Source organism: Rhinatrema bivittatum, chromosome 6, assembly GCF_901001135.1.
Source record: "Rhinatrema bivittatum chromosome 6, aRhiBiv1.1, whole genome shotgun sequence".
NCBI lineage: Eukaryota > Metazoa > Chordata > Amphibia > Gymnophiona > Rhinatrematidae > Rhinatrema > Rhinatrema bivittatum.
Genome location: NC_042620.1, coordinates 29,400,333 through 29,415,572, shown reverse-complemented (window position 1 = coordinate 29,415,572; position 15,240 = coordinate 29,400,333). Strand labels below are relative to the sequence as shown.

General features: G+C 41.4%; 1 protein-coding gene across 21 annotated transcripts in view; it reads left to right on the top strand.

The window, feature by feature from the left end:
* The window catches only part of CLASP1 (cytoplasmic linker associated protein 1), a 637,864-nt gene that overhangs the window by 410,494 nt on the left and 212,130 nt on the right, over positions 1 to 15,240 (top strand). For 13 of the 21 annotated variants that reach the window (XM_029605181.1, XM_029605188.1, XM_029605185.1 and 10 more), the window contains 5 exons: positions 2,679 to 2,782; positions 3,730 to 3,753; positions 6,966 to 7,210; positions 9,571 to 9,634; positions 10,699 to 10,701. In XM_029605181.1, the coding sequence (XP_029461041.1) occupies positions 2,679 to 2,782; positions 3,730 to 3,753; positions 6,966 to 7,210; positions 9,571 to 9,634; positions 10,699 to 10,701 (440 nt within the window). The remainder of the gene's footprint in view (positions 1 to 2,678; positions 2,783 to 3,729; positions 3,754 to 6,965; positions 7,211 to 9,570; positions 9,635 to 10,698; positions 10,702 to 15,240) is intronic. The other 8 variants (XM_029605186.1, XM_029605190.1, XM_029605193.1 and 5 more) reach the window with 2 other exon arrangements.

Below are 15,240 nucleotides of genomic sequence, written 5' to 3'. Positions count from 1 at the left end.
TGTACCTGCAGTCCACGAACTCAGAATATGGTGCCTTTTAAATTTGGTTTCATGCATAGCCCTAGATGTTTTTTCTCAGTCTATTTACAAAATTGGTTCTTCCATAAACAAAAAGCCTAAACCTTGCTAAATCTTTTTTTTTTTTCTGCTTTGTAATTTTACATATGAAAGAGAGGTGCATTATCCAGTGGAAAAGACTAAACTTTATTTTCACCCTACTTTCTTTTATACTTATATTAAAATTATTTTTTCTAGCTACAGGAAGTTCACACAAAACACCCTTAAAGTCTCAATAACCTTTAATATTGAAAGCGTCCCTCTGGTGATAAGTCAGTTTGTAAAAATTAGTGATAGGTGGCTTCTCTTGTACTCACTTATGAAAATAGAAAATGGGAAGGGAGCAAAGGGATAAGTATGGTTTTTTCCTGCAGCAACATCATTAGGCAAAGGTGACAATAAGGACCAGCAGTGCATGCAGCTGGGAAGATTTGGTAACTGGTTATTCAGGAGCTGAGCTTTCCAAGAAGGTACCTATGGAGAGTCTGAAAATTCAGACTGCTCCTGCGGCATAGCAGACAGAGGCCAATGTGCAGTGTTAGCACGCATAAATTAGCTCAGGTTAGCGGCCCATCATGTTGACCTGTAAATAAATTTGGGGTAAATTGTCCACATTAATGCTAGTCATTTTTGCCAATAAACCTCACTGAGGTGTAGTTTGATTTTGTGTTAACCGGTCTGTGCTCACGTGCATATTTTAATGCGCATTATTTTCCTCTGCACTAATAGGTAAAGAGCTCTTTTTGCATTTCATTTCTTCATTGGCATAGTTTTTTGTGTTGTCAACAAAAGTGAAAAAGAGTGAAAAAGCTCTTGTCCAGAATAAATCAATCAACAATAGTTTGTGCTAATTACCATGTTTTAAAAGCACTGTTAATATATATAAACTAGGTTTCACCTGTTAACAGTGCTTTTCACATGCATTAATGCTTGCAAAAGCTTTAGTGCATTTAGTACATTGGCCTCAAAGATAGACAAAGAATACACTGTGCTGTCAGCTGGAATACACTTAATTGCCACCTAGTGCTTGGAGCAAACATTTGCAACCTAAGCTGAATAAATAACAGCTACAATCCAAATTATTCAGTGAAATACATCTTAAAAGTTCAACAAGTTCTGTGAGTTGGTATTGATATCGTCCGATATCAATGTTTGTTAGTTAATGATGTCTGTGAATTGGGTAATGATAGCTCAGGAAGGTATTCTGCAGACAAGAACAATATCTGAATTCAAGAAAGCATGGGATAAAACACAGGGGATCTCTGAGAGAGAGTGGTAGGGATTGTAGAGCTAAGACGTTGGTATGGATGGACAGAACAGACAGGCCATAGCCTTTTTCTGCTATCACATTTCTCTGTTTCTGAGTTCTGGATTGTTTTTGATCTACAGCAACCTGGGCTTCTATTAGAAAATAGTCTTGTTAGGAGCTGCACATAGCATAAAGAGGCCTGATAGTTTAAGGTTTACAAATTAACTTATCACCCTTGTGGCCTATATGGAGCATCTATTTACAAGTACAAACTAGAAAACTACCCTGTCATGATTCACTTTGGGAAGGCACAAGTTGGATTTAAGCTTCATAGTTTTCTAATGTGTTTAAATGCCAAAGCTCCAAATTAGTTTGTAGAATTCTTTAAAGTACTTTTAGCCCAGTATTTTAAAGTGACTTGCAGCTGATTTACTTTTATTCCATTGTTCATAAGCAATATTCCCTTTCTAATCCAACACACAACTTTGTGTGCCATGCAGAGGTGAATAGATTTTTAAATTGACTTTGTGTTTGCTAAATATTTCTTAAAACATGATTTTTGATTGTTTAAAATGTATCGGTCTTGAAAATGTAATGCAGTTTGACCAGTTACTTTGTAAGTCTGTAACGTTGTGGCATGCCACAGCCATTTTAGTATTACTAGGGTTACTTTAAAATATTTAACCATCATTATCCACAGGCAGTTGGGCCCATTAATAAGAGAGACTAACACATGCAAATTTGATTTCTTTTGCAAAATTTTAATTTTGGTTATATATTTTATTTCTTAATTTTTCTCTGTTTTTATGGGTTGGTGTGTTGGTTTAGGTTGATATAGTTAATGTAGTGTAATATCTTGTAAATTGTTTGAAAAGTGTTAATGATTTCCACTATTAGAAAGCTTGTTACAGATATTTACTCTGAATTTAAGGTAATAGAACAATTGTTTGAATTGTAGTGACTCTTCTTTGGGAGATAGGTAATCTTTTTAGTTTTCTGGAAAATGTTTTTCTCTTTTCAGTGTGCATAAGTAATTTTCAACTGAATGAGAGATAATTTAATGTCAACCGTAATCTGAAGTGTAATTTTCAAATTAGCATCTTTATTTGTAATCTCCTTCCAAATTATTGATCTCATAGGGTTCCTTGCTTCTTAGATTTTAACTGTAAAATAAATGAATACATCCTGAGATAAGTCCTCAGTGAATTCACGGATGTATGGTGCTGGAGAGAGCCTGCAGACCTTTATGTGGTTGGTTTGTGTTAAATCATGCACACTAATCTAGGTTAGCACTTTTAGACTGTTAATGGGCACTGTTATTACTATTCCAAATTTGAAGTGTGACTTAATCTATTTCTTTCCTCTGCTTCAGACCGTTTTGGGCTGGGGCAGTCCGGCAGAATTCCTGGCTCTGTGAATGCCATGAGGGTTCTCAGTACAAGCACTGACTTGGAAGCTGCTGTGGCTGATGCACTGGTAAGAGACATTTCCAATTGATAGAAGCATTGAAAGGAAATATTGCACAAAATTATTCACTTTTATGACATCCGTTCTCGGGCAGAGGTTAGAAGACTTATTCAATCAGCTGTTTTTCAGTAGCTACAAAACTTAGAATGAAGACCGTATAGTGACTTCCTGCATTCTCCCATAGCTTTAGCTCTCTAGATGATGACTTTGACAATTTGGAAAATGATTACCTTGATGAAAGGTTCACAGCTGCATGATGCATTATGTTGAATCTTCAAATTAAACTACCAGAGATTGAGGACTCAAAGAACTGCTCTGAAAGATTCTGCAAAGAATAAAAAAAAAAAACAAAAAACTACCAAGATTGTCCAATGAGCAGTCATGTCTTATAGCCTATGACAGTGTTTCCCAGCCCTCTCCTAGAGGTGTTCAGGATTGCCACAATGAATATGCAGAAGATATTGGCATACCCTGCTTTTCCAATATATGCAAGTCTGTCTCATCCGTATTCATTATGGATATCCTGAAAACCCGACAGGCTAGGTTGGGACCCGCTCCCCTGTTAGTGGGCCGCACTGTTTTATCAGGCTAGCCCTCGCTTTATCTCTTGATCTAAGATAAATGGGCTTCTTTCGAAGACAGAAAGCGGCTTGCGATGAGGAAGTATTTGCATATTTGTCCCGCATGCCTGGGACCTGTCGCCATGCATGTGACTTTCCCCGGAGACACAGCATGTCGTGGAAGCGAGCTTAGCGAAGAGGTCGGGAGAGTACAGCACAAGGTCTGGAAAGGAAGACACTGCTTATGCCTTTGCCTTGCTTTAAGGAAGAGATCTGACAAGTATTTTTTTTTTTTTTAAGTTTGCTGTTTTTCTGTTCTGGGAAAGATCCCCACTTCAGCTTCTGACACCACTCTCTGTGCTTTTTCCCCATCCTTCATTATTTTCCTGACTTCAGCTCTTAGGAGACCCCAGGAGCAAGGTACTGGTGCCTTCTTTACTTTTATTGCTGGTTCCTGCCTTTCTTTCTCTTTCAGACTGTTTTATTTCTGTGTTTTTAATTTTGTTGGGCTGAAGGAAGAAGCTTAAAAAAATGGGGAGGGGGTTTAGGATTTCCGACTAGCAACTTTGTTTTTAGTAGACAGCAGTTTCTTTTGTTAAAATTTATTTTCTGAACATATTTTTATTAAAAATGTTTGTGGGTCATTTAACTTTAATCAAATTCATTCTTTTCTGGTTTAGTATTGAAGCATCATTAATAATTAAATTATTCAAAATATCTATTTGGCTGCTTGTTGGCCTTGTTGCTTCCTTTTTTTGCCTTGTGCCTAGGTCTCCCTTCCGTTTTTTTTTTATCCTAATGATTTATTCTTTGGGATTTTTTTGGCCTGATGGTTCCTCTTTTCTCCTTTCTCTTCCAGCTCACTCACAACCAGGGCTGGAATCCTGGTGCCATAAACCTTTATTTGCAACTACCTGGGGATTTCCCCCCTATTTTAATAGATCTTCCCACTGTTTATAGTTTGATCATTGCAGCAACGATCCTGAGAACCAGGAGCCATGCACCAGGGCTGCTTTCAAAGCCCTACAAAGAAGGGCTATAAATCTGGCCACCAGATACTGCCTTTAACAGTGACCATAACTCCCTTCTACTGGGGCTGCTTCTGCAGCATCCCCAGCTAATGTGGAGTGTGGGATACCTGATCTAGGAAATAAACCAGGGACTGTGTATCAGGCAGGACCCAGAACTGCCGCTAAGTCACTGGGTAAACCCCCCTGATGGTTCATTTTTTATGCAGGTACTTTCACAGAGAGGGCCCATGGACAAACAGACGGTGGGAGCAGTTTTCAAATGTCTATAGGTACTTTTCCCCAGTTTTCAAAGGGAAATGTGCCTTCCTAAAAATTTTCTAGGGCAAAAATACTACCTTCAGATTTATACCTGCTTTTACTGCAGATATGTTTCCCTGCAAAACGGTTACCTCCCCTGATCTAACCCTCTCTGAGCTCATCTACTAGTCCCATGGCTAAAAGTCAGTGAGTTGTTGATCTTGTGCACACTGGTATGGAGCAATTTTCAGAGCCCAGTAAAGGGCTTTTGAAAGGTGTCCTTGGTGATGGCAAGTGCCTTGGTGATGAAAAGTGCCTAAAAACAGAATGAAAATAATGGCCCGGATGGCTTTAACTGTTTTGCTAGCACTGCAGTAGTCTTTGTGAGCTGGAATATGACATGGACAGTTGTCCTTAAGGGAACAACTTTCATTGAGCATAGATTAAAAACTGCAGTCGGGGTGCTTAATTTTCCTCCTCCACCCTAAACAAAGCACCAGGAGCACTACCAGTCAATGCCACCAAACGTACGCAATGAGTGAGGGCAAAATTTGAGACCCATTTACACAGATTGTTACCTACATAAATGGCTGTAAGTGTTTCTTAAAATAGATTTTATTGCATTGGCTTTGGTGGAGTAGCCTAGTGGATATAATAGCAGGCTGAAAACCAGGGAAGCTGGGGTTCAAATCCTGCAGATAGTCCTTGTCACCTTAAACAAGTCACTTCAGCCTGCATTGCCTCAGGTACCAACTTAGAGGATAACTTTAAAACAAGCATGCAGGCACCCATAGGCACATATATGTGGGCGCCAGTGCACATGTGCCAGCATTTTGTATCATGTGTGCACATTATATGAAGTACACCTCTTTGCGCGAACATCTGCTAATCATGCATTTTCCTAAGAAATATTGGTTTTTACACATGCAAGTGAGATAATTTTATAACATGTGCACGTGCAGGAAATAGCCAGTTGTACAAATTAGTCCACCAGTTTGCCCAGTGAATCCCTAGATCATCAAAACCCCCTATCTATTCAGCTTGCACCCCCCCCCCCCCCCCCAGTTTACCCAGACCCTTCACCCAGTCAGTAATTGGATATAAAGAGTGTCATGACTGACTTATATCTAATAAATAGCAACAGCCAAACATGCGCCACTTGCACTGGTATTAAAACCGCAAGTTATGTGCCTGACTGATGGCCCCACCCTGGATCACTCCTACCCCACCCCTTTTTAAGCACCCTGATTTGTTCGCGCACTAGTACTTGTGTGAGTATATTCAAGGTTTCTAAACTGGGTCGACGCACATATTGCTAGACGCGTGCACATCTGTGCTTTTTTGCGCACATCCCTCTTAAAGTTCACTCTTTTAGATTGCAAGTACTATAGGAAAATACCGATGGTACCTAAATGTAAGCCACTTTGAAGCACCCGAAAAGCGGAATATAAATTATTAAATAAATGTAACTCGCCTTAAGCCTGGATTCAGAAAAGGCAAGTAACTAAATCTAAAATACAAATCCAATGAAGATACTTAAAAAAAAATAAAAAATACTGAATTCATATTTCTATGAAATGACAACATCTAGTAAGAAAAGCTGATGAAAATCTAAATGTAAGATTGGGGTACTTTTCCTTAGCATTTGTTCATCTTAGTGGCATCTGGGTGTCAATAAAACCTCTAAATATCAATCAATATTTTTGTTTTCCTTAGGTAAAATTGACTTTGAGTAGATAACAAAAAAAAACTGTGCTTCTATAAATCAAAATCTACTTGTGTACAATTGTACCATATAGAAGAGTAAACATTTCTAATATTTGTCAATTCAGTAAAATAATATTTTCATTTTATACAGTAAAAAGTTTATGCAAAAATATTGAAACAGTTTTGCAATTTCCTTTCTCTTATATATAAATTACAAACTTGGCTACTTTTGCTTTAAAAATTTAAGCTAAAATAAACTCTTGTGGTAGGGCTGTGGTGAGTAAAAATTCAAGATAGACATGTAAATCTCAGGGTTTATTAAAGCATGTTTCTTGGGCACTGGTAGATCTCTTATGAGGTTGACAATTGCTAATCATGTGCCCTTTGTGATAGATGGGTAGCTGGATAGACTATCAGAAGGACCACATCAGCATTACTGTTTTTCAGATTTCTGAAGTGTGCTAAAAATAAAAATGTGGTCAGATGGTTAGGAGTAATTTGGAAGAATTTGAAAGCATGGAGGATACTCTTGAACAGGGTTGTGAAAGTGAGGAAGCTAGTTGAGTTGTTTGAGAAACTGAAATGATTTAGTTTGGCATATGAATGTCTTTTCTTAACCGTATTAACATAATTTGCCAATTGCATTTCTTTCTTCAGAAGAAGCCAGTAAGAAGAAGATATGAGCCATATGGAATGTACTCTGACGACGATGCAAATAGTGATGCATCGAGTGCCTGCTCAGAACGCTCCTATGGTTCTAGAAATGGCAGCATCCCGCATTACTTGCGACAGACTGAGGACGTGGCAGAGGTTCTAAATCACTGTGCCAGCTCAAACTGGTCTGAGCGCAAAGAAGGGCTAATAGGGCTTCAGAATTTGTTGAAGAGTCAAAGAACACTCAGGTCAGTATCATAAAGTATAATTGATTAAAAAATAATATACCGCACACACTTACATGCACACACTTACACGCACACACTTACACACTTGTGCTCATAAGCTTACATACTCCTGGCAGAATTTGTAAAATGTGTAACATTTTAAGAAGACATGAATGATCATCCAAAACACATCTGTTTTTGTGTTTCAAGTTAACCTATTTTATACCATCACAGAGTAGCACAATCATTATAATTATATATATATATATATATATATATATATATATCCCGCGAGCACTTGCGTGCCAGATTTTCATGTCTGCATGTGCAGGTGGGGGTGGCCTGCTCTGCACGGGAAGGGGGTGGGGGGATTTTGGAATAATACGCACGCTGACGCAAGTAGGGCTTCCCCAGTTCCTTCCAATAAAGGAGCAGACTGGGAGAGAACTTCCTTACCCCCCCAACCCTCTCCTGCCTCCCTCTTCCCCTCTCCTCCCCAACCCCTAAACTAACCCTGCCTGCCCCATTTTTTTAAAATGTATGTACTTACTGCTCCTCTGGAACAGAAGTAAACTCCGCACGCCGGCCGGGTGGTTCCCCACTTCCCGCCCCTCCCCCGGCCCATCCCTTTCAGCAGACCCGGCACTTGTGCACGTATCAGGGGTTACACATGTGGCTGGGCCTGTTCTAAAATGCGCACATCCCCCCTGATTTTTACATGCGTGGGCCTTTTAAAGTTTGGACAGTTATGTGTATTTATACATATTTTGTATTATATACATTATACATAGATATACTGTATATCCAGCGGTTTCAAAATACCATGCAAGCATAGTGATACAATGAACTTCATTTTAAAATAAAAATTTCACCTGAGCAAGTATGAAAAATTCTTAAAATATAACAGGTTAAAGTAATTATGATTTTTAATCTTATATATAGTTTTGTATTTTTTTGTATATAGTGTTACCTAGTAAATTAAGGCAGATAAAGACTAACATGGTCCATCCAATCTGCCCAGCAAGGTGTCAGGTTGAAACTTCTGCTTTGTGCAGATTTCTCCCATACAGAATTGTTACCCCAGTGCATTGCTGTGAGCAGTTTATGCAGCTAGCAACTTATAAATAAATGGCAAAAATAATTTTCATAGTGGCCTGATGAGATATATTTATATTTATCTCTATATAAGAATACGTTGCTCTACATACCTCAGGAGTCAGACTACACTGTCTCGTGAGCTGTTTGAGTGACTGTAAGGATCAGAGGTCAATAGTATAATCACTCAAACATCACATGGCCTCTTAGCTTTATAACGACTGCTAGCCAGTCATGGGACCTGACATCTTGCTTTAGAAAAGAAGTAAAACTGGCGAAAGTTTCAGAACTTGCCCAGTTGGAACATAACTCATTTAAGGACAAGTTTGGTCTTAGCTGTTCCTTGTGCATAAAATCATGATTTGTGCCAGCGGGGGAGGATCCTAGCTTCTTTCTCATGTAATGAGGCAGCTAGTGACGCACTTTAGCGGGATTTCCTCCCTATAGGCTTTGTAATAACACATCACATTTTATTCAGCACTTTCGAGCTATTCAGTAGCTTATGAGCAAATTCAGTAGTAGCACAGTGTAAAGCCCCCAACTTAACAGTCTGTATAAAGGCTGACGCCATGCTCTTTGTTTTACAAGGGGAACCAACTACAGCAAAGGTGCGATATAAAAAGTCTTTAAAAAATACTTCACATATAAATTTTCTAATTAGTGAGCTTGTGTTTACATTTTGTTGGTGAGACTAAATGTGACTCTCACTTTCTACACCCTTTAGTTTTAAAGAGGGAGGCTCACTCAGTCTGCTACATTGACAGACACCATTCATAAACCTGCCAATTGCATTGCAAAACAGTCTTTTCATTCTTGGAGGCTAACAAAATGCTTTGTGCGTTCGCCATTCTTTTCTCTTTAGAAAGAAGAAAGCTTCCCTACGTACGCTACACTTTGCAAATACCGTATATGAATATTAAAGTGAAAAAAGCTGCTCCTTTTACGGTCCCCAAATTCATTGAGTCCCCTGTGGAAAGATTTGAAAAATGGCTTCATAGCTAGCAATTCCCTGATTTAGTGCAGTTTATTTTAAAATCTTTGAGAGTTTAAAGAAAGTAGACTAACTAAGCAAAGCTAATCGAATGTATTGACCTTAAAGATTATATTCCCATCTCCTTCCACTGATTGCACCCTCACAACTCCAAGTATCAGACACAAATTCTGTCTTAACTTTTCTTATTAAGCGGTAACCACCCTGGATCAAGGGATTTGTGCCCTCAGACTCGCAAGTTTAAAAAAAAACAAACCAAAAAACATTACTAACATTTTTAATATGTGTTTCCTAGTCGAGTTGAATTGAAAAGGCTTTGTGAGATCTTCACCCGGATGTTTGCAGACCCCCACAGCAAGGTGAGCTCAACTGGTGTTTTTGGTCTGTTCTTCATTTTGGTGAATTAATGTCACTTCCCTGTCTCTTTTAGCTAAGATCCATGCACAGGGTCTGAGCTGTGAGCTGAGGGAAGGTTTTAGCCAAGAACCTATCTATTTTGGGGCTTTACCATCCTGCCACTGACCCCATTGGTGACACAATTTTATGACCATTGCTGAAGCAGAATTAAACCAGCTCCTTAAAAAATAAATTCCTGTAATAAACAGTATATAATATGTGTAATCTCAATAGATAAGTACACACACACACACTCATACATACTCATAGGTCAATAATTCAGTTACATTTTTACTGCCAAAGATTTTAGCGAATATACTTTTACAAGGAAAGTATTTGGAAGTTCTTTGCTGCTTTCCTTTTGGAGGGGTGGGAGTCAGCGACTTCCAAAGTGGTGATGTTATGTGAAGCCCTAACTATAAGTTTACAGACCTTTGTTAGTCATAGCATTCTTGTCCTCAAGTTGGTGTCACAAGGTGGGGTGCCCAAGAATATACAGGGAATGATGAAAGGTGACAGCAAATCTAAGGTTTCAGGTTTTCTTAGTCCAGTGCTACAGAATCCAAACAGCAAGTGAAAAATAATCCTTCCAAAAAAGGGGCAAAGAATAGCATGAGAAAAGAAGTGTCAGTCAGACCAAAACGGAAGGTAGGGAAAGTGGCAACCAAAGGCCTCTGGTTAAGGGACTTAACATGAAGGGCAGATAAGGCAAAAATGGACACTGGGAGTCAAAATAAGTGAAGGCTGATTAAAAAAAAAAGATTAACAGCAATGAAGTTTGTGCATGCTGAAGGAAAAGTGAAGGGGCATGAGAGGTGGACAGGAAGCTCACAGGAATCCATGCTTGAGCAGATTTTAGAAACAAGAAGTTGGAAGCTATAGGCTTTGCCAAGGCAAGAAGTGTGGGGGAAAAAGACATGCTACTTTTGACTACTGAAACTCTGTATCTTTATTGTTAATGCACTATAATTACTAACAAATGGTTTGTTTTGTTGCATGGTCTGCTTTGTGGTGGAATTCTCAACAGAGAGTAAGTGTTTGCCTTTTTTCTTCTTTAATCTTATTTTTACATTGCAACATATAAATCATACTTCATTGGCATGTGTTAGAGAAAAATCTGTGATCAGTGACTGTCCAATCATGAAGTGTCTAACATTTTTTATAATTTACTAATCCGTTATGTTAAAAAAAAAAATTAAGGAAATTTTCTTACCTGTTAATTTCCTTTCTCTGAGGAAAAGCAAGATGATACTCCTCACACATGAGTGACTTCATCAGATGGCGCCCCAATGCGGAAAACTTATGTCAAACTTTCTACAACTTTGACTAGGCACACTGAGCATGCTATATATCATTCACCCACGCGTGGTCCCTCTCCAGTCTTTTTCCATGGAGCTGTAAGCATCTCAGTGTGTGTGTGCTCGCTTTGACTTTGATTTGGCCTTGTGGAAAACTTTGTTTTTCTAACATTTTTCATGGTTAATTTTCTTGTTGTTCCATTACTGGGTCCCTCTTGGTGCCTTCTCTTAGTGTCTCCTAATCAGTGTTTTTGGAAATTCGGATAACTTTCCTTTCGTGGTCGATTTCCCTGTGGCTGTGTTGCATCGGTGTCTGCTGCCCCGCCGCCATCGCCTTCCATAAGTGTCACTTTTGTTTTGTCTGTCATGGCCGCATCTGCTTTTCAGCAATGCCCCTAGTGTCCATCACTGATCCATATGAGATGTGTCCTCTGCATAGGGGCATCGCATGACGTCTGGGGTTGCCGCTTATGCGCCCAGATGACCCGAAGGGACATAAACTTCGATTCGACAAGATGGAGCAACTGTTTGGGTTGAAGAAGTCAGAGACATCAGAGGCATCGGCATTGAAGGACGAAGGAACCACACCGATTGACACAGAGCCATCAACATTGGCAGGATAGTCTGTTCCATCGATGCCGGCAGATAGGGATGCCAGAGACTGACCATCGGCAATCTCCTCCAGGCTGAGGATGTCTGTTTCCTTGTCATCAGCCTCAGCACCAGGGAAGGACTGGGCTGAGCATCGAGGGAAACTGAAGAAGCATTGGCACGATTCATGGCACCATGCATCGGATGCATGGGCTTTTGTCGCATTGACCCCGAAGTGACCCTGTGGCAAGGAATGCTAATTCTCCATCCCTGCTGGGGATTTGTGAATGTCTCCACTGATTCTTAAGCCAGTCACCCATCCAGCTCGAGAGTCTGAGGAAGATCTGGCTACCCCTCCTTCGTCCCAATCAGTCTTGGCATCAGCAATGTTCGAGGAGGAGCTGAAACATCAAGTCCAGTTAATGGTGGACCGGGCACTGCGGGATTTTGGTCCTGTGGCACTGATAGCACCAGACCTTGTGCCGCCCATCCTCATACCACTTCTGGAGAAGCTCAACATCCTCATCGGTGTGTTACCTGTCCAGTTGGTGTCTGTTCCCGGGACAGCATCAGGGCACTGAGGCCTCCCCTGATTGATACAGTGGCCGTTGCCAGTTCCTCTGAGGAGGAAACTCCACAGAGACTGGCGGAGAGGATGAAGCCTTCCGCGCCCCCCCCCCCCCCCCCCCCCCCCCCCCGGTCTAGTTCTATAATGCCTGCATCTGTGGATGTAGGCCGTGCACCAAGGAAACCCATCCCCATTGCCTTCAGCGAGGATGAGGAATCCTATGACCCCTGAAGGAACAATGTTTTGAAGGCTGCCTCTGAGGGCCTTCCTTCAGACCCTTCTCCAGAAGAAGGATGGAAATCTCCGCCTGAGGACTTGACCTTAACAGGGTTTGTGAGGCTGATGGTGGTACACGAGATCCTTAAGGAGTTGCTGAGGATATGGGAACACCCCCTTATATTGCCTCCCGTTAATAAAAAGGCAGACTTGTCCAGAAGGTTGCCAGATTCAATGTCAGCTGCCACACCAGTCGCTGGTGGTTGAATCTGCCGTCAAGAGGGTCAAGCTTTCTCTGACTCCTTCCTAAGCTTAGGGGAACGTAGGCCATATCCCCGTACCTGGCACGGTGGACCCCTCCAGTCAGGGGAAGGCTGCAGTTCTTTGAGAACCAGTGGCCCAGTATAACCTCGGACCAGTGGGTTGTATGCGTTGTCTGTCAGGGGTACCAATTGAACTTATTGGGTGTCCCGCCAAATTGCTCTCCGTGCCCATTTTGGGGGTCAGTTCGGCATTAGGAGGTATTAATAACTGAGCTCTTCTCCCTCTTAAGGGCCAGAGCAGTCAAGCCTGTACCACCAGGGCAAAGAGGGTGGGGATTCTCCTCCAGGTACTTCCTGATTCCAAAGAGAACAGGAGGACTCTGTCCTATCCGAGATCTAAGGGCCTTGAACAAATTTCTAAAAAAAAAAAGTTTAGATGGTTTCCCTGGGCACCTTGATTCCTCTCTAGCAAAAAGGGGATAGACTATGCTCCCTCAACCTAAAGGATGCATACACACAGGAAGTATTTCCAATTTATGATGGGAAAACAGCAATTCCAGTACCAGGTGTTGCCATTCAGGTTCATGTCAGCCCCATGGGTCTTCACAAAATGCCTAGCTGTGGTGGCAGAGTACCTCTGAAGGCTGGGAGTGCATGTTTTCTCTTATCTGGATGATTGGCTGGTCAAGAGTACATCTCAGGCAATGGCCACCAGGTCCATGCACTTGACCATCCAGGTGTTGGAGTTATTAGAATGCATTCTCAACCTCCCAAAGTCTCATCTCAGCCATTTATTTCAATTGGACTTCATAGGAGCCCTGCAAGAGACTGCTCAGGCCAAGGCCTTCCTGCCTCGCCATAGGGCGGTCACCTTGACGACCATCACGACAGAGATCCAACAGAGCCAGTAGGTGTCAGCCTGGCACATCTTGAGGTTGTTGGACCATGTGGCCGCAACCATCCATGTCACTCCCTTGGCACATTTACACATGCGCAGTCAAAGTTCTAGAAACTTTGCATAGGGTTTTTGCATCGGGGCTCCATCTGATGATGTCACCCATGTATGAGGACTAACATCCTGCTGTCCTCAGAGGTCACCTGTTATAAGTAAGCAGCTCTGCTTTCAGTGAATCCTGGTACATCAATTCAGACAGGTGGGTTATAGCACTGTAGCAACAGATGGGAGGCAGAGCGCACAATTTTCTCCATGACATCATCACTATATGGGGTAGTGCAATACAGAGAAACTCAGTATTCCTGCAGCAAAGCACTAAACCTTACAGTTTAAAAATTATTGAAAATGCTGCAAAAAATGTTCAAGATTGAGATCTCACCTGATTCAGCCTCTAGAAACAAAGGTGGCATAGACATGAGAGAAGGAACAGAAGGGGTAGGCCACAGTACAAGGGAGAAAAGAAATCCTTCACAAGGCCAATTATATATGCAGCAGATACAAGTACCATTGGTCTTTTATAACTGCGGTCCTACTACCCAGGAGGGTTTTGGACTGGTGTAGCAGGATTCATGGAAGGGAAATTAACAGGTAAGAAAAATGTGACCTTCCATTTCATCCTGCTACACCAGTCCAAAAAGGTGGGGGAAGAACCAAAGCCCAACTAATTAGGGAGAGGGGATGTAAGGGCTGCCTCAAGTACACCAGCCCCAAAAGCTGCGTTCTTGACCATTACATCCAGCTGGTAATGCTTGTCAAACGAATGCAGCAGTGACCATGTTGCTATCTCACAAATGTGTATTGACTGAACAGTAACTGCTTCCACTTAGGATTACAGCTGGGCTCTATTAGAATGAGCCCGAATGTGCTTGGGGGCATGACAGCCTCGGAGCAAGTATGCCACAGTGATAGAACCGCCATGCATAGTCGCTAGAGAGAGTTCTCTTGCATAGATCCCTGAAAAACACAAACAAACAGGACTACGGAATGGATTGGAAACTTCCAAATATCTGATAGCACAGTACACATCCAGAAAATGTTAAGATTTGCTGTCCCGAATGCCTCCTTTGAGAGTGCTGGCAAGGAAATGGAATGATTTGAGATGAGAAACAGATGTTAACTTCGGAAGAAAAGAAGGCCTGTGTGGGGATGTATGTGTGAGAGAGAAAAGGGAGCTTGTGTGGGTGTGTATGCAAGAGAGAGGGCCCTGTATGAGGGGATGTGTTTGTATGAGAGAGTGAGGGAGCCTCTGAGGGTGTGTGTATGTATATTAGAAAGAGGGGAGCATGTGTGTGAGAGAGGGAGGGGGACAGAGGGAGCCTGTGTGAGGGGCAGTACTGAGAACAGGATCAAATTCTGGGACTAGCAATAGAGTGAAAGGGGTTGAGCCTAGAGGTGGAGGGGAGAGATACTGGCAGGTGGAGGAGTTGGAGCCCGAGAGGGCAAAGTGGCCAGGGGAGTAGGGAGAGTGAATGGAAGGGACACTCTTACAGTGAATTTCTAGGGAAATTCTGCTGAAAATATTTAACATTCTGCATCCTTAAGTAATAACTTTTTTCTGTATTAATTTAAAATGTAATTACTTAAGACTGTCATGTAAATTGTTATTTTGACCAATAGTAAGTTTGCAGAATTTTAAGTTTTTTTGCGTAGAATTCCCCCAGGAGTGTAATGTGTGTAG